The 24559-nt window shown below is 33.2% G+C and overlaps 4 protein-coding genes across 4 annotated transcripts; 1 reads left to right on the plus strand and 3 right to left on the minus strand.

Annotated features, from left to right (window-relative positions):
- The first annotated feature begins 2887 nt into the window (after positions 1-2887).
- LOC107477147 (small polypeptide DEVIL 13) lies at positions 2888-3469 on the plus strand. Its single transcript, XM_016097112.3, has one exon. The coding sequence runs from the start codon at positions 2991-2993 to the stop codon at positions 3342-3344; it is 354 nt and encodes a 117-aa protein (XP_015952598.1). The 5' UTR covers positions 2888-2990; the 3' UTR covers positions 3345-3469.
- A 1873-nt stretch (positions 3470-5342) lies between these two features.
- Positions 5343-9923, minus strand: LOC107477084 (ankyrin repeat-containing protein BDA1-like). Its single transcript, XM_052259338.1, has 4 exons — positions 9777-9923; positions 9362-9746; positions 6205-6264; positions 5343-5398 (listed from the first exon to the last, which is right to left on the minus strand). The coding sequence occupies exons 1-4, from the start codon at positions 9921-9923 to the stop codon at positions 5343-5345; spliced, it is 648 nt and encodes a 215-aa protein (XP_052115298.1).
- A 4827-nt stretch (positions 9924-14750) lies between these two features.
- On the minus strand, positions 14751-16606 carry LOC107476829 (ankyrin repeat-containing protein BDA1-like). Its single transcript, XM_016096746.3, has 2 exons — positions 15998-16606; positions 14751-15422 (listed from the first exon to the last, which is right to left on the minus strand). Exons 1-2 carry the CDS (start codon positions 16604-16606, stop codon positions 14751-14753), a joined length of 1281 nt encoding a protein of 426 aa, XP_015952232.1.
- A 1456-nt stretch (positions 16607-18062) lies between these two features.
- LOC107476828 (E3 ubiquitin-protein ligase RDUF1-like) lies at positions 18063-19704 on the minus strand. Its single transcript, XM_016096745.3, has one exon. The coding sequence runs from the start codon at positions 19556-19558 to the stop codon at positions 18509-18511; it is 1050 nt and encodes a 349-aa protein (XP_015952231.1). The 5' UTR covers positions 19559-19704; the 3' UTR covers positions 18063-18508.
- Positions 19705-24559: the final 4855 nt, after the last annotated feature.

Here is a 24559-nt window from a genome sequence, read left to right on the forward strand (position 1 = left end):
TACAAGTGACGTTTGACTATTTTCTTAAATGAGAATTTTTTCTTTTAAAAAAATTCCTATTTTAAAAAATTTAAAAATTTATTTTTTAATAATTTTAAAAAGTTGTTCATCAAATTGACTGATACCTTAATTGGTTATCTAACAAATTGTATGTGAATAATTATGAGTTCATCATTTTTATTTATATTAAGTAAGAAGAGATGCACTTCTTACCAATTAAATAAATTTTAACTCTTTATTTATTATATTTTATATCAATAATTTAAATTTTAAATTTATATTTAAAATTTAGGATTTTAAGATTCATATTCTTGGTTTAAAAATTAGAATTTATAATTTATAATTTAAAATTTAAAATTTAAAATTCAATAAGCATTGTACTTCGTTCCTTTTTTTTTGGAAGGCATTAACCTTCGTCGTAATTAAAAAAAAAGTGTTGCAACAATAATAATGCACGAAAAATATACTCTATATATATATAATAAGCTAGTATTAATTATCAGAATTCGATATTAAAATAATTAAGATGTTATATCATTCATAAGAAAAATACAAATCAATTTATTCACATGTTAAGTTTAGCTAACTCTAAGGTTTTGTATCCTAATTCAAAATTTTGAAATCTGATCATAACCACTGCTCTAGCAGTCTAGCTACGTAGTTGCCATGTGCCTGTGAATCCAGAATATTAGATAACGAATACAAATAAATATTACGGCCATTATTTAAATTACATGAATATGCTTAACAGTGGTTTGTGATTGTCACCAAATTTGGCAGGATCGACTTGTAGCTAGTTTCTTTTGTGATATGCCATATTTTTCATTAATCATTAGAAAAATTTGAAAACTACATCAACATCATATATATCAAGGGTGAAAAAGATACTTTAGCACCGAATTATGTTCCTCCGGTGTTAATTAATAATTAGTTCATATATAAGATTAAGTGATGATCATGAGCTATTTTTTTTAACACATGTATTATCTAAATTTATTTTTCGATTCGTGCATGAATAAGTTGATATTTTTATTCTTAAATCTTATTTAATAATGTAAAACGCATAAACAATATCTTTCAATTTAAAAAATATATATTAATTTAACATATCTTATAAAATACCTATAGGTAATAAAAAATTCTAAGAAATCAATTATAGTATAAAATGATATCCTTTCTTATTATTCCTAACCTTTTGAAAAAAAGAGAGAGCAGGAGATATTCAAAAAGATGATTTAAGGAACATATTGTCTTCTTATGCATCACACCATACCTTGGTGTAAATTATTCCTATCAAGAGCAAATTTAAAAAATAAAAAAAATAATTTCCATGGGTGACAATTGACAAACAAGAGTCACGTTCACAGGAATAAAATAATAATAAGAATCATGAGGACTATATGGTATCTTACATTACTCACTATGATGATGAGGACTTGTAATTATTCAAAGACAACTTTTTGACTCTCAACAAGGATCTTAGAGTTAGGTTAGCTTAGTGACAAGGTTGGTTAATCCCCACATGCATGTGCACATTTAATTGATTTGGTGAAGCAAGAAGAGAGGGCATCTTAGGCGAACTAATCATAAGTAGTAATAGTAGCTATTATAGTGTGAAAAATATTGTTTTAATTAATGAAGATTAATATTTGGAAGGTGTCTTAGTAACTTGGGATGCTGGAAAGGGGGCACAAGGCACAGAACCGTCCACATGAAAACCAGCTAACGATGTGGTCTACATACAACAGTGGACAATTTTAATAAGTGATTGCCCATTTTAGAAGCGTACAAGGGAGACTCTGTCTCCATAAAGAATCAAACCTTTCGAGGCTGAGCTTCCCATTCAATAATACACACTTTCAACTCTTACTACTCAGTAATTCAATCTTACAATTATTAGTTACAATGCAATATATTTCATAATTATGCAAAAAAAAAAAAAGAATTTATACGTGCAACAATGTTTATGAAGTGGTGAAAACTCAGGTGAAGTCGACTTCACGTGAAATTTATATTTGAGAGTTATTAGATGAAAATTTAGTCAAATCAGTCAAATAATCTAACAGCTCTTAGGTATCAACTTCGCGTGCAGTCAAATAACTTCATAAGGTAAAAACTCAGGTGCAGTCGACTTCACGTGAAGTTGATACCTAAGAGCTGTTAGATTATTTGACTGATTTGACTAAATTTTTATCTAATGACTCTCAAATATCAACTTCATGTGAATTCGACTGCACCTGAGTTTTTACCTTATGAAGTTATTTCTCTTAAAAGTTTAAATCGATAGAAAGAAAAATATAAATGATCATATTTTGAACACGTTTTGTCACATAAGATTTTTTTTTGAATTCGTGTCAATTTTTGCATAAATATTTTTATTTTTTATTCATCTTATGTTAAAATTATTTCTTTTGAAGCTAATAAACATTGAATTCTAGTTGTTTAGATCATAATTAGTTATTAAAAAGTGCTATGTATATATCAAAATCAGTTATTAAAATTAACTCATATGTATCTGTGTATAAATACATATGAATAGTATCTCAAATTTTTAACTTCAAAATTCTACTACTCCTTAATTAATCAGTCAAAAATTGGAATAAAAAAGAGCTAATTAGAAGAAAAAAATGCTTAAAAATGTTTGTAGTGTAGTGTACAGTGTGTGACACAGCTTATGCCATGTAAATATAAACAGAATATTATATATATGTGAATGATGAGTAAGTATTGCATACCTGTTATGCATATCGTTATAAAACTAATTAGAACAATGTGGCATCGAATTTTACTAATAATTTTTCTATGATCGACCCTTATTATATTTATACACTACTGCACAGTCCTACACTACAACAACCTTTCTTTTTTTTCTCTTACTAGATTCATTCACTACCTTTTTCCCCTCTTCACACTACACACTAATAAGGGTGTATCATATTGCTAGCTAGTTCTATAGATTCTAAACTTTAATTTCTTTGTATAATTTCTCAATGGATGAGAAGTGGAAGCTATCATCATCAAAGAAGGAAACTGGTTCAAGCAGCAGCAACAACAGCAGCAACACCAACAAGTCATTGTTCTCAAGGAGTTGCTCAACAAGAGGATCTTCTTCTTCAAACTCCCCTCTATTGAGGAGAAGTTCCTCCACATCAAAGTGCAATAGTAACAATCTTAATAATCTCCATAGGAGCTTCTCGCAGAAGAATAATAGTAACAGTAACAGTAACAACCCTTCTATTGGAAGGAAATGCACCAAGATAGCTAAGGAACAAAAGGCAAGATTTTACATCATGAGAAGGTGTGTGGCCATGTTAGTTTGCTGGCACAAGCATGGTGATTCTTGAAGAAAGAAACAAGAAGAAGAAGAAGAAGAAGCTAAGTCTATTTTCCACAGAGATCCCTTGTTCAGATTTTATGGGTTGAGTTTGCAATTTGGACAAGTTTCTTTTTTTAACTATCTCAACTACTAGAATCCCATTTTGATGATTTTGACTATTTTGTCACTTTCAAAATTTGAAACATTCAGATATCATATATTATGAATGTATCAAATTTTTAGGTAACAGATATGGTGTAATGAAAATATATTATACATTGGTTTATAATTTAGTTTAGAAAAATTACATAATTAAGATGAGTTATAAGCTTTGCACATTGCTTTATGAAAATGTATAGATAGATATATGTCACCTACATTATACTCTCTTGAATCTTCACCCTGCAGCTCTTACACCAGTTTAGTTTGTTTGAGAATCTTATGAAGCAAGAACTGCTATATTAAGATTATTATTCTCTTACGGTTCTAGATCCTCAAGTTGCTTTCATGTGCTAAATCCGGTTACTGATGAGTGATGACTCTGCTTCTGTCATATTCATATCCCCCCTTTTGCTTAGTGTGCTACTTTTTCTTGGTTAGAAGAAAAGATTTACTTTTTGGTAGATCATATTCACAGGATATTATTATAATAATAGAATTTGGATCTGCATTGAAAATGTAAGCCACATTCCTTCATCGTTTTTCCCATAAAATATAGTAGAGACCATTGTTTTTTGGTCTAAATGTTGCAATATACAATTTACCCTGACTTTTGCTTCCTCTTTTTTTGTTTGTAAAAAAAGAAAAAAACTTTTTCATCAATTTTGAAAATCCAGCAAATGACACATCCAACATGGAAAATTTGCTAACCTTTTCGGAATTAGACAGATGCCGAGGAGCAAGGTGCACCATGTAAAGTTAGAATCTTTTTGAATCATTAATAGTGGGTATTTGAAACATTAATCAGGCTTTGTTTTACAAGATTAATCCAGCAATAAAAAAACAGGTAACAATAATGTAATGCATTTTACGTATTAGGTAGGTAGGTATAAGGTACACTATTATTTTAAGTTGCTTGGTGTGGGGTATTCCATATCATGAAGTGACAAATATTTGAATTAAATATATCTATCTCTGCATGTGTGTGTGTAAAATGCTGTACAGTGGTTACACGCATTAGTCTTTGCATTTTGAATACCTGAATTTGAAAATACAAAGTTACAAACCAAACAAACACTCTTATGAATTATAAAATGTGATTTTTCTCTGTTAACATGAGACCAGTCAAGAACAGAACTTGTGAAAATGAAATGAACAATAATGTAACCGTCAACATCAACAGTGTTTCCCCGTGTGTGGTACCAATTAACCAACACAAGCGTGCTTCATGTTGGTTGTATATATATATAGACACTAGCTAGACAGAAAGAACAGATCAAACTATACGGCACGCTCAGAAATAATACACACCTTATTTTTTTTAATTAATTTCAAACATAAGGTAATTTATTTCCTTTCCTAGTTGCTTGAGCGGTTAGAATTGGTGGGAAATTCTGTTAGGCAGTTAGGAAGTCATGTAAGTTGTGTGTGATTAACGGTAATACACAAATCCATTTTCTGACTTATTGTTACAAGGGTACTCTGGGGAATTCAAAGTGCGGAACATGTTGCTGAAATTGGCAATGGAAGATTAGGCTTTAAAAGTGGAAGCTTCTTTCTTCTGTAGTGTACTGTTGATATGATGTGAATGTCAGTGTAAAACGTGGATCTAATTATTATATACGACTCCATTATAGGAACCAGTTTGTTTGCATTTGTATGAAGGAGATTATTTAGATCTAAATAATTTATTGGTAATAACCGGAGTTTAAAAACCTGGAGAGTTTGAGAGGGGGCCCGGGAAGTCCGTTAATAGTGCAGGCATGAGAGACATTAGGGCCAGCGCATGTCTGAAGAGCTTGACGTTCCACCACTCAGCGAAGAGAATGGGGAAATCGATAAGACTGGCTGCGGTCAGGGAGGATGATTAAGGGCCCGGCCCCCTAGAGTGGCCCTCAGCCAGAACAGATCGAGAGAGTCCCTCTTTGCCCCCACCATCCTCAACTATGTATCATGGCCCATCAAACCACCCACTCCCAATTTGTGTTACTATATACTACTAGTTGCCAAATACATCTAATAACAAGGGACTATACTGCTTAACATATTAGGTGTTCATATTTTAACCATTATTTTTTATGTAAAATAGTTTATTTTATGCATGGACTTATAATCCTCGTATATATAAAACTTGGATGATCTGAAGTTGAAGGACCACAAGGCCATAATTCATTACAAGAGCCATGATTATGAATGCAATAATTTGATGTGTAGTTCCACGTTTCGCTCCAGCTATCAATAATTTTCTCTCAATCTCTCTACTACCAGCTTTGTCCAATGCTGTTAAGCCCTCCGAGTTCTTGGCTTTCAAAGTATTTAACATTTCAATTTTTGCCAATGAATCAAGAGCCTTTCCTTCCAGAAATCAACTAATAATATTGTTAGATTTGTTTGTAGACTTTATTCTTTATTAGCATTTTTCCAATCTAGCAAGAAGAAGATAGATGCTTTATGAAAATGGGGAAATAAAATAATAACCATATCATTATATGAAACGATGCTGAAGTTACCCCCGATTTAGAGGTGCAGAAATTCCTTTTTTTGTATATGGCATTAATGGACATGCCAAAGGACAAAGCACCGTAACATATGCACCTTGTTAAACATACATAACTGGCTCCAATATCCAAATTATATACGCTAATTATCGTCGGTGCATTATTTATAATATTTGTAAATAAATTTGATTATTCGTATATTTTAAGTTTGATTATCCTGGATGTTATTACTGAGAGCTGAAAGGTGTAGAATGGTGTTGCCTTCCTCATCCTTGGAGTTTAAGATGGATTGTTGAAAGGTCCAAGCATCCATTCTAACATGCCTTATGAGCCAGCCAATGAATACTTGTAAAGCGTCGAACTGCTTGGAATCACCGGTTTGGCTTACAAAATGCAGAGGGGTAATGAAGGTTTCGATCTCACGATCACGGTGATAAAATGGAGATATTTCAAGTGTAGATGGGGATGATTCTTGAGGCTCACCGAAGATGCGGCTATGTGCAAATGAGTGTGAATAAATGGTATGGCCTCAACATGCTCCAAAATGTATGGAATATGGATCCATCTTAATTACTGCGTAGAGACCATCTAAATTCTCCAGATACAGCAGCTTCCTCCAATGACCTACTTATATTTGCCATGCTTATTACTTGCAAATATATTACTATGTTGAGGAGTGTTAAGGCCAACAATTTTTGTGATTTGTAGCCATTAAATAATCATTAATGATATTTTCAATGACGTGGGATTATTCACTTTTCTTAATATGTACCTTAAGCTTCTGAGTAGCTACTATAATACATTTTGCTTTTCTTATTAGAACAATACAGTAAGAGAAACTAATTAGTAATAAACAAGTTAGCGGATCTTGACTGTAAATGTAAGTTCCCTCCTCTGTTAAAATATATAATTAATGTTTTAAATGTATCATTATATAATTTTAGTTTATAAGTTCGCTACATTTACTTTATGAAAAAGTCTTCCTAAATGATACCAGCCAAATAATACTAGTCAAATAATTGTATAATATTATGATGCATATACATAGCACCTACCCACAAATTATTTTATGATCATGAATTGTAAGAATATTATTTTTAAATATAAATTAATTTAAAATGTAAAAATTAAACTTTTTAATTTGTTGAAAAACGTCTAAGTAAATGTGTGAATTTTAAAGGAAAAAAAATCACAACAAACAAATATTAACAAAAATTTAAAAATGATAAATTCTATCCAATCTTTTTTTAAATAATATGTAAATTATCCTCTATGGACGTACCACATTTTAATTGAATGTACGTTAATTTGAATTAATTTAATTTAATAAGAGTTAACATCTTAACTAAAATAGGACTATTTTATAATTAAATAATTTTCTAAAATAAAGATGTGACTCTGACTTGAGAGGATTGGGTTTCGCAACGTCATTTGCAAGATATTTTCATTGTCCACCCCTTAATAAACGACCTTACAGAAGAGACACTTACATGCCTCAATGCCATGCTACCTTTATCTTTGGAAAGAGGCATGGACAGCATCCTTTTGCTTTAGAACATTTTGGACAAGGACATCTCGCTCCAATTCTTGCACTAGCATTGTGCGGATGCAGTGTAAGGAGTGTCGAAAATGGTGCCGAAAATTAATGAATTTATAGTTTATTTGGAGTTAAGATATCTGAGAATTTCAATTACAAAATTTAACTAACTAACATACTTGTGGGAAGCAGTAGTTTTGGGCTTTCTTTTTGGTGGAGAATTGGGGTGAGTGATGACGAATAAGGAATAGGGAGAAGCGATAGCCATTAGAAAGTGTTAAGGTAAATTTTCTGGCGGATTGATTTGAAAAAAAAAATAATTCAATTTTTAATATTTTATCAAATTATATATTTATCCCTTTTAAATAATTTTTTAATTATAAAATAGTCTAACTATAGTTAAAATAATATTCAATTATAAAGTGATATATTATAGAGGATAATTTATATGTTACTTCAAATAAGAAATTTCCTTTAAAAATTCCTTTGCAAAATAATCAATAAATCTAATTACTAATTCCTATAACAAAACAAAAACACATACAAAGCTAATAGAATTGAATTGGATACACTTTTCATCCATAATAAAAAAAAATTTAGCCGCCTCTACCCTGTTATATTTTTTAAATTTATTCTCACATATAACAAACCATACTGAAAGTATAAATACGAGAAAACAATAAAAACCAGTCAATAATCAACTAATATTGATTTTGAAATTTTGGATGTAGAAATCTTTTGACAATTCCTTTTAATGATCTGATACATATTTGTTGATTAACATGAAGCATTCTACTTGTTGCATCAGATCTGGTATTTTTAATTCTTTCATAGCAGCTTGATTACCTTCCTCTTGATTGGAATTGACAACCATTTCCCTGTTTGAGCAGTAATAACTAGTGTCACTATATGTTACTTGCATTGTTACTCCTCCTAAACATTTGAAGGAGCGGGCGCAAGATGTATTTGTTGATTGCTGTGAATGGAGAAAGGCCTGCTACTGCACGGACACGGAGATTAGTCATCCCGCTGTAATGAGAAGTCCAGAGACGATGATGACAAATAGAAGCGTCACTTGACCAGCACTCAGGTGCCGGGGTGTTTCACGTGGGGGAGTTATAAGTTCCACAGAATAGACATAGCTGATGCCAAAGTAAAAAGTTGGAGCAATCAGCAAGGCGCCGATCATGCCCGTTGGTATTATAAAAAGAAATGACATAATTGCGAAGGCAAGGGCTAACATGTTAATGACTGTAAGGAAAGCAAATTTATCGGTCGACAAGACCGATTTCCCAGCAGCAGAATTAAGTGATGAAGTAGCGTTCAGATTACTGCCGTCGGCCTGATAAAGTCCACCAGGGGGACTCAGCGCCGATTGATAAATTGCGGTTAGAAATAGAGCAGCCGCTACCAAATAAGCATCGCGTTGGTTGTCTGATATGTTCCATCTGATACGTCTTATGCTGGTTAGAGTTGCATACCAATTTTCATGTCTGCTGTTGGATATTAGTCGATATGCAGGTCCCCAGTTGGGATCAGGTCTTGCACCAGACTTTGATAATTTGCTCACCATATCTGCATTACCAGCAGCTTCGTCTAATACTGTCTTCTTCTCCAAATTCTTGCATTTAAACATATCATGTACGGATTATTTATCAGCAAATTAAGAGCCTGCATGCGTGCATGTGTATCCAACTAACAAATTAAAATCAAGAGAAAATGATCTAAATGTCACTCAATTTCTTTCTGTTTCTAAGATGTAGACTCTCCTCTCCATATATATTTTAGTTCATTTGACTACAATACTCTTCAATAATCATACATGAGCGAGCGAACGTGTATACCTGTATGTTTCCAGGCTTGCAGCACCCTTGCGGGTATTCCCCTTGAGCCACCCAATCAGCACCCCGAGGGCGTCAAACTGTTGATTTCTCACTGCAATGTGAACCGCAGTCTCATCTCTTGCGTTCACATCTAGAATGGAATCTGGACAAGCTGACAGAAAGTAAGCTAAGAGGTCACACTCTCCTATTTGACTTGCAAAATGAAGAGGAGTATTGCCTTCCCTTCCTTTCACTCTCACAAGCTCTTTCTTCATGTCTACAAGGCGACGAGCCAGTTTGCTATGCCCATTTTTTACAGCAAGGTGGATGGGGCTGAACCCTTGCGGGTTGAGCTTCAAAGCAAATGAAGGCTTCAACATCATGATCTCAGTAGCAAAGTAGAGATACTTGAGCTCCTCATCAGGATTCGTCCTCAGATCCACAGATGCAGCAATATGCAAAGGTGTGTTAACAAATGGTTTCGCATCCACGGCATTCAACATATCAGGATCCTCCTCAATTAGAGCATAGAGACGGTCTGTATCTCCCGATAGAGCAGCTTCCTCCAACGGGCTTACATTATTTGCCATGCTTTCTGTATGCTAATAAGCTTTTTTGCTACTAATCAAGCCTAAAAAGTTGATGCCGCACCAAATGATCTTCATCGCTACTACTTAATATACCAAATTACCAACGCAAGTTTAAACATTTAATATTACCAACGCTGGATCCGTCAATTATGTACTAATTAAGCTTATCTTCTTTTATTTTGAAGTTTGGAGTTGTTTTTTTTATCTTTAAAAATATTTAAAAAAATTGAAGAGGACTAGGTAAACAATATTCATCTTGAACAATATGAATAACTATCAATCAAATAAAAATACACTATAACTCTAAATTAATTATCTAAACCTTAATATTAAAATAACTTTCAATACACCTAATAAAATGAACATTCGATATATTTATTATTTATATTATTTAATAATTTTATTGTTTACCTATATTTTTTCATCTACAAATATTTGTTTACATACTCCGATAAAGAAGACTTATGATTTAAAATTTAAAAACAATTAGATATAGACTATGAAGTCAACAAAACATATAGTAACAAATTAAAAGGACAATGACATATACATAAAGAAAGACCGATGAGCTCAACGGACTTAAAGTCACATATAAATAAAATAAATATTAAGTGAACAGATTAATTTTTTAATTAAAGTTAATTTTTTTATATATACTCTTTTTAACTGATTTTTATTATATTTTAAAGATCAATTTAGTTGAATTTAGTTATTGATACTAAGAGTAAATCTCATTAATGAAATATTAATAAGAAAAAGTATAGGGAGCCAATAGAATATTTGTACAATGTGTATAATAGAGATTTAAGAAGTATTAAAGATATAATCATTAATATTACATTTTTCCATCAGTTGAAACTTTTGGGATGAGTGGTATCATGACATAATATATTTAAAAAATATAGGTGATGTTTATTTAGCACATTGTACACTTAAACCATCGGCTCCCTAACACTACCCTATTAATAATAGCTGTGATGTTAACAAAAATATATTTATATAAAAATAGTTAGAAAGTTTTCTATCTTCTATATATATGTAATAATATATCACCAATAATAAATTATTTTTTACTCTATCGTATTAGAGGATATCATAAAAACAATGATATATTTAATTAAGTTATTTAATACAGTACATGCACATGATATACCCAACTTAAACCATATATAAATAAATTCCTGATCTGGATCACAAAAATACATCACGAAATTAAAGGTGAGGCACTCAAATTAAAATTTAAAATTGTTCAAATGCAAGTTCTTCAGTGGAAATTACTGAGAATTAAAGTACATGACTAAAATGGATGACCAAGAAATCAACCAACAACACATGATCGTATCAGAGGTCTTGATCAGGTAGCTACAATGGTTTGGCCTGTGCATATTTTATTATACTAAAGCAGTAAAGTGCTCTGCCATCCAGTGAGAAATGCACTTACATATGAATAGACACGCGGTAGAAGAAAGATTAGTCATCAGTAGGATATGTAAATCCAATCAATCCATGGTCAAATTTGTACTGATCAAACCCACGTTGATATCGCTAAAGAAAAGGGGTGTATGCATGTAAGGTGTTCATGTCCGGGTAAAATCGGATTTTTTTTTTTTTGTGACTAAATAGAAAAGAAAGAAAAAAGAGACAAAACCAAATTAATTGGCTAGGGTCATATCTAAATCTATTAGATGTTGAAGCTCACTCCATGGTTGGTTCCAATTCGAGTGAATGTCCGCGACAGAAGCAGCTGCTTTAGCCATACAATCTGCAACACTATTTGCAGTCCTCTGAATTAAAAGAATAGAGACTCTCCAATTCCAATTCATAACCTCCTGAATATGCTTTGCCAAATCCCATTCCGGAATATCCTTACTAAGCATTCTTTGGTTTACCAAGAAAAGAGCTTCTAAACAGTCTGTTTCACAAATAACCTCACGAAATCCACTCTCCCAAGCAAGAAGTAAACCTCTCCAAATTGCATACAATTCAGCAAAAAGAACACTGCACACTTCGACTTTTTCAGTGTAAACTTTCAACCAACATCTATTAAGATTACAAATGATACAACCAAAACCAGCATAGCCAAAAGGAGCAAAATAGCTAGCATCACAATTCAATTTAACAGAATGAACTGAAGGTGGAACCCAATGCAAACAAAGCGAAGGAAGAGACAAAGATTGATGCATAGCAAAAATAGTGTGAAACTCCCTTACTGAACTACGAATCAAACTCACCACTTTACTAGCACTCCATGAATCATCTATATTAAATAAGTCATGATTTTTGCTTCTCCAAATCCACCAGATAGTCGAAAAGAAAAGAAAAGCATCTCCACTCCTTGCACCTCTATAGAGCCAATCATGTAAATTCGAGTTATCTGAATACAAGCCTAAAAGGGTCCAGACCTCCTTGGCACTAGGGCACTCCCGAAGACAATGAAGAATGGATTCAGAACCATTCTGACACCGATGACAGGTGCTAGATAAAGCTAAACCACGACCCAAACGAAACTCTGCTGTAGGAATAGCATTATGGAGACTGAGCCAAATCAAGAACTTATACTTCTCAGGAATATGCAGACGCCATACCCACAACCAATTATCATGCTCATTCCAGTCAAACTTTCTTTTGGCTAGTCAACTGTACCCACTCCTAGCTGAGTAGAGTCTAGAAGATGCTACACCCCACGACCAACCCGAACTCTCTCCAGCATTCAAATCCGGATTATAAGCATTCAAACGCTGTTTATCATCTTCTGGAATGATAGAGAAAATATCATGGAGATTCCATTGACCATCTTTTCAAACGTCTCTAATAGTTAAATCAGAGTTAGATATATGTACAAAAGGGATATCTTGAGCAATTGGGCCCTCAATACTCCAATTGTCAAACCAAAAAGATTGATCAAGTGACCCAACGCACCAAGAGAAGGCATCCTTAAGAGCACCAAAAGCGTTTAAAATACTCTTCCAAACATGAGAAGCGTTGTAAGGGACAGGGCCATCTAAAACTCCCTCATTCCTCAGATACTTCGCCCTCAATAGAGCAACCCAAGGCTTGTCCTGACAATGAAAAAGTTGCCACACCAATTTACCAAGTAAAGATATATTAACACACGCAGGGTCTCTAACACCCAGGCCACCAAATTTTTTTGGAGTGATCACGGTCCTCCAATTAACAAGAGAAAGACCTCTACCATCAACTTGACCCTTCCAAAGGAACTGTCTCATCATAGAAGATAATTTATCGCAAACCCAATTTGGAAAAAAGGATACCTGCATATGATAGACAGGAATGGATGCTGCAACAGAATTGATCAGGCAAAGTCTCCCTGCTTTATTTAGAAGCCTTCCTTTCCAATTAGCTAATCTTCCCCTCACCTTTTCAATCACCGAATGAAAAGAAGCCCTACTGGTACGGGAATGATTAAGGTTAACTCCAAGATATCTTCCTAAGTCCAAAGCAAAACGTATTGAAGAAACACTAGTAAAAATATCTCTTCTACGAGCAGTCACATTTTTAGAACAAAAAGCTTTAGACTTTTCAAGATTCACTTTCATGCCAGATGCCTTGCAAAAAATATTAAGAGAATGCATGACCATTTGGACCTGACTTTTTGTAGCCTGGCAGAAGAGTAAGAGATCATCTGCAAACATCAAATGAGAAAATTTTGGGCCACCCCTAGTGACAGAAACTGGTTTCCACACACCCTCGACCACCTTATGAGATATATAGCAGGCAAGTCTTTCCATACAAAGCACAAATAAGTAAGGAGACATTGGATCGCCCTGTCTAAGCCCCCTTCTAGGAGCAAAACTATCCAATCTATTCCCATTCCACATAATAGAAAGAGAGGATGCATCGAAAATATATACTAGACCTATTTATTATTTGTTAGGCTTGAATTCGACTCTAGACCCAATGAAACTTCTACATTTTTAGGTCACGATTATATTGGATAAAAATCAGGTGAAAATCGGACCGTTAACATTACTTTCTTATAAATTAGCATATGAAAATATTCAAATTTTCAAGTCTCCAACCATGATTTGACATCGTAAAATTCACTTAAAAAAATATAACAAGAACCAACCATTTTTTAAAATTAAAGTATAACCATAATCAATATTAATATTGTCTAATAACACCAAATATTTAAATCAATACAAATAATCAATATTATACATTAGTGTAAAGTCTTATGCATTTTAAATATAAAATATTAACTTATAGTTTTATAATGACTAATAACATAAAATATTAAGATTTAAAATACTTAAATTCTACATAAGAATAGCCATCATCCATCACTAATAACAAAATATTACTTGTGTATGACGACGGGACTGAGTTCGGGTGACCCAAACTATGCCCACGGACCCAACTCGAAATAATGACCGGGTCTATTTTTAAGACACTTACCCGATCCTAAATTTGGTGAAATCACACCAAATTAACCCTAAAAAGTTTGAGACCGGACCGAGTCTTCGGGTCAGACCGGGCCATGAAGACCCCTATATGCGTGTTTGATTTGGAAAAATGTCTCTGTATTACTAGAGTGTGTGGACAAATTGTTTATTACTGAACTTTAGAAGATGTGAATCATCAAGAATTACTCTAATTATTAATAATGGCTAATTCAAGGACTAAAAGGCACAGTTGAGATCAAGATGGAGACGAAGAATTAGCCCATATCTTTATTATTTATTGCATTACAAACAATTATATTAAATTAAACCATATAGAACAACAGCATGAAAATAAAGCCTGAATTGAACACAACAACCAATAAACATGCAAACTTTCTAGCAAAGATGGGCACACACATGATCAAGCTATAAACTTGTGTAGTTCTAACTTTAAGTCTGCATAGAATCTTTTCGCCTTCAAAGTCAATGAAGACGTTGAAGGTAAGTTCATCATCATTTCAATGGCTACCAAGCAATAAATAACAACATAAACAACCATCATAACCGTAGCTATGTGTCTACCTCCAGTTGTTGGCGATATCAGCTGCATAGAATAAAGATAGCTGAAGGCAAAGGAAAAAATTGGCCCAAGCAACAGAAACCCAACGGAACTGCTGAGTATTAGTGTAAGAATCGTAAGTGTTGTGACCAAAAGCACGAGCGTGTTAATGGCTAATATGGCAACAAAACCACTGGCTGACAGGACAGATTTTCCGGCCGGAGGACTAAGTACAGTTTGGTAGATTCCGGTTAGAAGCAGAGCTGCAACTACCAAGTAAGATTCGCGCTGTATATCTGAGATATTGTGTCTAGTGCGTTTTACACGGATAATTATTCTTCGGTGAAGTGCGATGTTTAGTTTGAGTTGAGTTGCAAGGGTGGGATCATCTTTAACCGATGAACCGCGTTTTGCTCCAACCTTCTGTAACTCTCTCTCCATCTCTGTGCTACAAGCTCTGTCTAAAGCTGTTCTGTTTTCTGAGTTCTTGCTGTTTAAATTCAACCTTTTACACTTTATCAACAAATTCAGAGCCTATGAAACATTACAGGAACACACAAATGAATTTACACCAAATTTGTAATTCTATCAAGGATAATACGAGTTTTATTAAATTTTAAGATAGATACTTGTTAAAGTCAACGATATTAATTTTTTTTAAATTGTAATATTATATGCCTCAATTACCCTAGTTAAAAAATTGTTGTTTAAATGTAAAATTTTTATGTTTCTGTTTTATCTAATACATGAAATTCTTAACAAAATTTCTTATACTTAAATTTACTATAACTTTCAATTTCATAAGTCATAAAAGTAAATATCATCATGCAAAATGAATAAAAAAAATTAATCATCAATAATATTTACTATATAGAAATATTATTTGGTTGTACATAAAAAAAATAATTATTCTATGCTAATAATTTAGATGATAATAATATTTTGTTCGAAAAATACCTAATATATAAAGGTGAGTATAGATGTATGTCGAAAATCAGAATTCCGCCACAAAACTCATATTATAGCAGATTAGTTTTTGACCTGTCGGGTTGAGAAATATTGTCAGAAATTAAAAAACAATATGAGTATAGATGTAGAGAAAAGTGTACTTGTATGTCATGATTGAGAGCTGAAAGATGTAAGATGGTGTTGCCTCCCTCGTCTTTCCAGTTCAAGATAGAGCGTTCCAAGGTTGCAGCACCTCTGCGAGTATTTGTCCTGAGCCAACCAATGAGCACTTGCAGAGCCTCCAACTGTTGATGTTTGAGCGCAACATGAAGCGCAGTCTCCCTTCTCACAGTCACATCCTCAATGGTGTCAGGACAAACCTCGAGAAAATAGGCCAAAACTTGAGCTTCTCCCTTTTGACTTACAATTGTATGAAGAGGAGTAATGCCTTCTCTTCCTTTGACTCGGACGAGGTCGTTGTTGATGTCCACGAGGCGACGAACCAGTTGGCCATGGCCTTTTTGAATGGCAAGGTGGACGGGGCTGAGGCCATGCGTGTCTAGCTTCAAAGCAAATGAAGGTTTCAATCTCATAATCTCAGTAGCAAAGTGGATGTGGCCAGCAGATGCAGCTGTATGCAGAGGAGTCTCAACAAAGGGTATGGCTTCCACGTCTTCTAGAATATATGGATTTGCTTCAATTAGCGCGTAGAGACGGTTTATGTCTCCGGATTTAGCAGCTTCTTCTAACGGGCTAATAACATTCGCCATCTTTAATCATTTGTTTGTTGTTGAGCTTCTTTAATTTGTTCTTAATGAAGACTCCAAAACCACAAGTTAATTCAATTATATCGTACGATTATCCACTTTTAGACTCCATTAGATTCGCCAACAGAATAAACGAAATCTAGAGTATGATGTATGAAACTCATTTCAGAATGTGTAATTATTAAGAATCACTAGCAATATTGAAAGTGTCAAATCTTCATAAATAATGAAGGAAAAAGGCTGATATGAAGATTGAATAATGATCTACAAAATAAAAACTAAATATATAGTACCTAGTTAATTGCAATTGATGATGTAACTCAGCGTAGCGATAGCCCATAGGCCGCACAAACAAACAACAGTGAAGTAAGCATACAGGTGACAAAGGACGTGGTACAAATATTTTGTTTATCAAGTGGAAAAATATTCCAACCAAGTTATTGGATTCATTCTGTCTTTTCTCTAGAGCTAATTCCTGTTTATAATTATAAAATAGATGTTCTTTAATTACAGCAGTAGTTTTATTTCACTCTTGTTACAAGTTCATAGTTCTTGGCGCATAAGTATATGAAGATTTGGTGAAAAATGGTCCCTGACATAGTATTATTGATTAGATTTTCAACGGGTTCAAGTTATTCAAAAGCTCCAGCTTGATTGAGTTTATCTTGGTTTAATTCCATGACATCACGGGTTTGATGTGTTTTTAAAATGAAACCATCTAACTTATCCACGAACGGGTTTCAGAAGAACCACAACTTCAAATGTAAAAAGGACATTGCTTTCAGGGTCAACGTTTCCAAACTGCAGTGGAAAACAGGAAAAGTGAATTTCAATCTTAATTAATTGATAACTGCGTAGGCCAAATCAGAATTTCGTACCAACTTGAAACGCTAGAAGGTTACAGGTTAGATCAACAAGAATGATATTTCGAATGCTGTTGGGATTTTTTTAGCAATGTCAACAATAGTCTAGAGATGTGGACACGCTGCCTCAAAGGAGAATTATCTTAGTTGTAGGCATTGACCACAACATTCACTCATTCAGAATTCAGATAACTCAAAATGTGCAAAATATATTTAAAAAGCACCCTAAAAAGATTTAAATTTAAATTTTTAAAACATTTATTACACAAAAAATATAAAAAAATATCAAAACTTTTCAAATAGATAAGTAGATAACCTAACAAAGTAACAATCAGTGAATCACCGCATAGCAAAACCCAAAAAGTGAAGGAGTTCATGAAAGCCATGACGACAATCTAAACAGCAAACCATTTTAATGCATACTCGAAATTTTAAGAAAAATGTTAGTCAATTAACTTTTGTACGCCAAATGAACTTTTAAACATGCTAATATTTGGCTTGGATAGTAGTCCAATATTCAGTACAGATCCCATGTAAAGCAAAATCAACAAAAGCGCAGCTATGTGAATCATACAAAGAACACTTGCAAAAGGGCATAACAAATGTTGGTACCATTTATGTAAGAGTACCCATTCAATTCCCATAGAATTTGAAGGGACAAATCAAATAATCTAAATACAAGGGAATAAGCATTATTTCCCCTTTCCCAATTCATGCTCTGTCCCCATGGCTAATGGGGGTGCCAATTACAACACTGCAGAAATAAATGTAATATTCCACCACCAGCAGCTACAACAATATTTATCTTTATCAGTGTTGAACATCAAAATTGTACCCATCAATGACCATTTCAGAAGAACAATTTCCATTGATTTGAACTAAACGGCTTAACCAGTTCACAATCCCAGAGAGAGAGGGAAACTAGAGCTCCATCTAATTTTTATAGTTTCATGCTATTTACAGTATGAATAAAAGATACTCAACTAACTAAAACAAAATGTATGTTTTGTTCTCTTAAAAGCAAAATCTGAACTAAAATAAATCAATCTTCAAATCTCCATGTTCGCCTCCGCGAATTCCTATTGAACACCGATCTCAGCGAAACTCGTTCCGGACCAAAAAATCTAGACCTGCTAGAACCCAATCTTCCAAAAATTGACATGAAATTTCGAAAAACCCTACGAATTCCATGACTTTCCCTAACCCTATTGCTCCTCACAGAACGCGAAATCCTCCTCGGAGCTCCGTTAGGGTTCAGTGCTCCGTCCATCTCCGTGTACACGACGGGAAGGTGGTTTTCACCTGCTCTCCGGCCACCAGAAAATCTACCGACGGCGAATCCCCCTCCCGGCAGCCTCCAAATCGTTAATCCAATCGATTCCTCGTCGATTGAACCCGACATCAACGAATTCTGATCCGAAGGAAGCTCGTGTCGACACACAGGGCACGAATTCCGAATCGAAAGCCACGGAACGATGCAATCGGTGTGGTATATGTGCTTACATGGAAGCTCACGCGCCTCCGCCCGTAGCTCAAATGCTTCCTTACACACGGCGCAGTGCGCTTCGGCACGCACGTGCGCCTCCGCGATCTCCACCGCCGGCATCGACTCTATCGCCGCCTTAGAAGCGGGTGGATTCTCCAGCCGCCCAAACGCGTTCGTCTCGATCTGCGAGAACTGCTCCAAAAGCCGGTCAAATCCCGAACCTAACAGAAACTCCGCAATAGCTGGCGGCAGAGGCCGTAAACCGCTTCCATCGCCGTCGTCGTAGTATAGCTCGAAGGCAGGACCACCTTCACGATCGGCGTCATCGCTGGGGCCACGGAGAACAATCACAGGATTGAAAGGGGAGCGGTTTCCCGCGGCACTGCGGCGGCGACGGCGGAAACCTTGGTGGCTGGAATCAGAGACGTCGGAGAAGGGGCTGAAAAAGTGGTCCGGAGACGGGTCGGGTCGGATCTGTTCGACAAAACCGCTATTGCAGTTAGGGCAGAGGATGTTGTTGGTTTCACTTTCGTCCATGATGTGAACGAAGCTTGCGCAGCTGTAACACCAAAACGACGCCGTTCCAGGTTGCGTTTCGAAGTTCATTTGCGAATTTTTCAGATCCGAAGGGGTTAGAGTCAGAGATAGAGAGTGTGTGGTAAGGTCTTAGAGAAGGGAGCGTGAATTTAAAGGATTAGAAGAAAGATAGAGAGAGAGAGAGGAGCGGTGTGAATGAATGAATGTGTTAGCGTGTTAAACCCACGCGTTTAAGTTGTCCATTGCTGGTTAATACAAAAAGCAATTAGAGCGTTGGCCTGTTTGTGGAAGAAGGTGCATAGTAATTTCTATAATTAATTTTTAAACGGCGGATTAACTAGAATTAGAATTGATTGATGTGACGTGACGAATGCATGAGGCAACAAGGTGGTGAAGACTCAAGAAGAAAGTGTTGACCGTAGACTGCACTGCACGGCAAGAGACGCCAATTTTGATTTTGAACAATTCATGGAAACTTCTTTTATTTTTATCTTTAAAGCCCTGGAAGTAGAAGCAGAATAAGATACAAGTTTGGTGTTATTTTTGCTACTGAGTTCTCAATTTATTTTAGGAAAAAAAGAAAATGGACTCTAGAGGATTTAATTTGCACAAATCAAAAGTATTAGAATGTTGAGCTACACATCTTTTAAAGATTAAAATATATAGGGCACATGGAATAAATTAAAATATAGTTGGCAAGGTATTGGTATTGCTGTATAAGATTCCTTAAACAAGAAAAAAGGGTAACTCAATGGAGATAGCATTACCAATTACCATGATTATGGTATGCTTGTAACTCCATTTTGTGGCAGAGACTCTTGATGTGAACATGGGATGTTTGGCTTACCTACACATTCAAAACTTTAGTTTCATGATTCTACCCTTGACCTATCTAGGCCCCACTTCCATCCCAATCTTCTATGGTCCCACTTTTACGCTCCTCTTCTCTTTTCTCAATTTTTTTATCTATTAATTTTTTTTCTTGTCTTTTTTATCTATTAATTAAATTAATCTTAAATTTTTCACTTAATTTAATTGCTACCCTAAACCTGTCCAATAAATCCATCTTTACTCAATTTTCCATTCAAGTTCCATAATTTTTACATTTTTGTAAGAGAATTTATTTGAATTTGTGATGGATTTTAAACACATACAAAAGCTATGGTTATATTTTAAATTTATTATATACTTTTTAAATCCCACAAATTTGAAATGAAATTTCAGAATATATTAAAAATTCTAACAAATGAGTTCAATTTTTACAAAATAAAATTTTTTTAAAAATATCCATACCGGAATCAAATGAAAATTTAAATGAAAGGCAAAACTTACAACAACAAAAAAAATCAATATAAGAAATTTAAGATGAAATTTAAGTTTACCATTTATTTTATTATTTCTTTATGCACTTCACCCTTCACTTTAATTGCATTATTCCAACTTCATTTCAATCATCCTTGCCCATTTTTCTTGAGTAAGATTAAGATTTCACTATCCAAATATTTCATTCTTGTCAACATTCTTTACTCGTAATTCTTTTTCATTGACTTGAGCTTTAAAGTATGCTTGGCCGGAATTGCTCTTAAAGGGGTCAAGAACCTCCCTTACTTTAATTAAGATTCATCAACTTTTTCAAGCTTCATGTATTATCTTGATTGAGTAGGTATTTTAGCCTATGCATATAAAGTCTATTAATTAAGTAATTGAGTCTCTATGTCCCAAAATAATACAATAGAATTGAAGAAACGTTTTCCGTTTAACACTTGATTAGTCATTTTAGGTGTTTATTATGTCAAAGTTAAACAACCTCCCAATACATTATTATTATTATTATTTATAAATATTATGACACTTATTTCTTTAAGTAACAACTTCAGTTTAGATAAAAGTTGAAAGCTCAAATATCAGTGGTGCATTATAAAATATACATTTACTTTTTTTTTACTAATTATTATAATACTTAATAATGTAGTCTAATTTATTCCCAAAAATTAAAAAAAAAAAATACAAGTGTTGAACACTGCACATTGACCAACTCTATATGAGCTTGATTCTAGATCATGATATAATATTATCTCATATGTTGACATAATTAAATTGAGTTTTATAATAAGGAAAGTCAATGTAGTCATAGCTAATCAGTTTGAATTAAAACGTATTATAGGAATTAGGAAGCAATCTTCAGAATTTTTCATGTTGATTGAGAAATGTTGACTTTCTAGCTTTAAGCTCATTCATATTATATCCTAGTTCATATGAATGTGAATTCATTGTCTCTGTCTTTTTAATCAATTCGAAAGTATTGCAACATTGATGATCATCTTATGGTTACATATAAAGAATATTATTAACAAAAAATCTAAGGAAAAGAAACAATCAGGCTATCAAAGAAAGCAATTAACATTTAACAAGTCCAAGCAAAAGTCCATGTCTCCCTAAAGCATATTTATTAATCTCAGGAAAATAAAAATATATCTAAGTTGAAAATTCTAATATTTAACAACTAGGTCGCAAGTAGCACCAGCAGGATAGTATATATAACTGTATAAGCTTGCATTAAAGGGAAATTCAATTCATGACAATTAGTTCAATTCTAGGTTTTCATAATATACAAATAAATATAAAGTTTTGATAAAGAGTGAAAATTATTTCTTTTAGCTAAAGAAAAAGTTTAGCCAATGTTACTATTCAACTTGGCCAATTAATCTTCCAAACAATCCTGAAATTTCTTCATGTTTGACCTTTTTAAAGGGCTGAATAATCTTATGGTTTGGTCACTAAGTAAATCTTATTTTTTAGTATTTACAACATGGGACAGTCGTATATTCTGTAAACCTAACTATACCTAAGCGCATGCATCATCAAATATAATGTCTCTCATACATAGAAAAGGTTTCAGCTAATAATGACAAATTTTGACCATTCAAAATAATCCCTGGTTGAAGAAGATAATATATTATATTGTATCATTTGTTATATATTTAATTATTTATATTTGATCACCTCTAGAGTTTGGTTGACAGATTAAAAAATTATTGGATGGGCACTGAATTGGGTATCAACTTGCCAAATTAAAGAGTGCTATCAAAAAGAGCACGAGGCATAATTTTAATATTCCCAAATCATTTTCATCTTTTATAACGTTCTATATAATATACAATATGGTGGAAAGAGCCACCTCCATGCATTGTGCTAAAGTTTGTAGTTATGTTAGGTTGAAAAAAAAAAAAAACTGTGATGGAAGAAATAGAAGTTGCTGAATACATAAAAAAAATAACTTAACATAATAAAAGGAAATTTATTTGTGCAAACATCAAAATTATCTGAAATGTAATCAAATAGAGGTTATTTATCTGTTCCGTGAAAATTATCTATAAATTTCCATCGTTTAAATATTGGTGGAAATTCAAGTGCAGTCGACTTCACATAAAGTTGATACCTGAAAATCATTAAATAATTTGAGTAATTTGACTAAATTTTCATCTAACGGCTCTCACGTATCAATTTCACGTGAAATTGACTTCACGTGAAGATTTACCTTAAATATGAGTTAGCTTTGAAATTTTCTGTTAACATTCCTCGAATAGATTTTTAGTGCGCAAACAGTGATTTTTTGTTTTGGGTCTGGCTGTAACTATTGTTAATTGCCACTTGCCCCTTTCATTATGACTTACGAGGCCTCTATACAAAAGCCCATATCCGATAATTGGGCCAAAACAAACTAAAACGATAGGCTCATCGGTCAAAGTTTAACTATTATAAATAAATTTAATTATTATTCTATTGTAGATTTTGATTATTTTATTACGTGAGATTTAATTATTCTAGTAATTTAATATTTAATTCTGACTTAATATCTGATTTTGGGTGTTCGGATAACATTTTTGTACAACTTGAGTTAATCGATTTGTCTCTGTTTTCCAATTCTACCTTAGTTACCTTCTAATACTATCGAAACTAAGCACTTAAGCAGTTAACATGATACAACTTAAACTTCTCTACATTTAAATGTGGTGGTCCTAATTCGTGTCTATTTCTATGCACCATTTGAATTTATATGGATTAAGATTTTTCATTTGAACATTTGTCTTACTTAATTCTTGTACCGCGAGCATCCAATTAAACAACATTATCCACTTATCATTGAAGAAAAAATAATAAAAAGGAACAAAATAATATTTTACAAAATGCAATAAGTTCTTATAAGGGACACAATTATCAATCAGGATGCAGAAGCCAAATGTCTTGATATCCGAAAACTGATTCTTCAAATATTATCACACTATAGACCCTTGATAGAACCATCTCGAGGGAGGAAAAAAACAAACTGGTGGGTGACAGGAAAAAAAAATTATTGACATAGATTAAAAAAAAAAGAATACAAAAATTTTGCTTTCTAAATGTGAAATGTGAATCATGTTGTCCTTGAAAAATGATTGGATGACCGTCCTAGGGTTCTTAGCCGCTTGATCTATCAAAAGTCCAAAATCAGTCACCAATCACCATCTTGGATGGATCTATGCTGGGAGGAGCTGAGCCATATTTGAGATTTTTTTTTAATAAATTGATTTGAGAATAAAATTATAAAAGGGTTGTTAGGTTGGGTGTGATTTGGACTAGTTTTAGGTTAGCCTAAGTGATGAAGTTTTATAAACAATTAAATTAATATAAGGGAAATCATTTAGTGTCCAAAAAATTTTGTCTAATATAATGAATGTATTTTTTTATTTTTGAAAATTTAGTGTCCAAAAGTAGAAATAAAACAAAGTGGAATTTATTTTTCTATTTTTAAATTGAGAAAATTTCACTCTCCTCTTCTGCAAGATGTTAAAATGATACTCTCCTCCATTTTATTTTATAAATGTACATTTTTCTCTCTTTTAACTTTTAAAAAACCTCATCTTTAATCTATTTTAAACTTTTTGTGTTAACTAATATTAATTTTATCCATTTTTTAAGAAAAAAATAATTTTTTAAAAAAATACACATTAGCAAAAATTTTATTTTTTATCATTAAATTTTGTTTATCAAAATATCCTTTAATAAAATATTCTTTTATTGATTAAATTA

The sequence above is a fragment of the Arachis duranensis genome, chromosome 3 (assembly GCF_000817695.3).
Source record: "Arachis duranensis cultivar V14167 chromosome 3, aradu.V14167.gnm2.J7QH, whole genome shotgun sequence".
NCBI lineage: Eukaryota > Viridiplantae > Streptophyta > Magnoliopsida > Fabales > Fabaceae > Arachis > Arachis duranensis.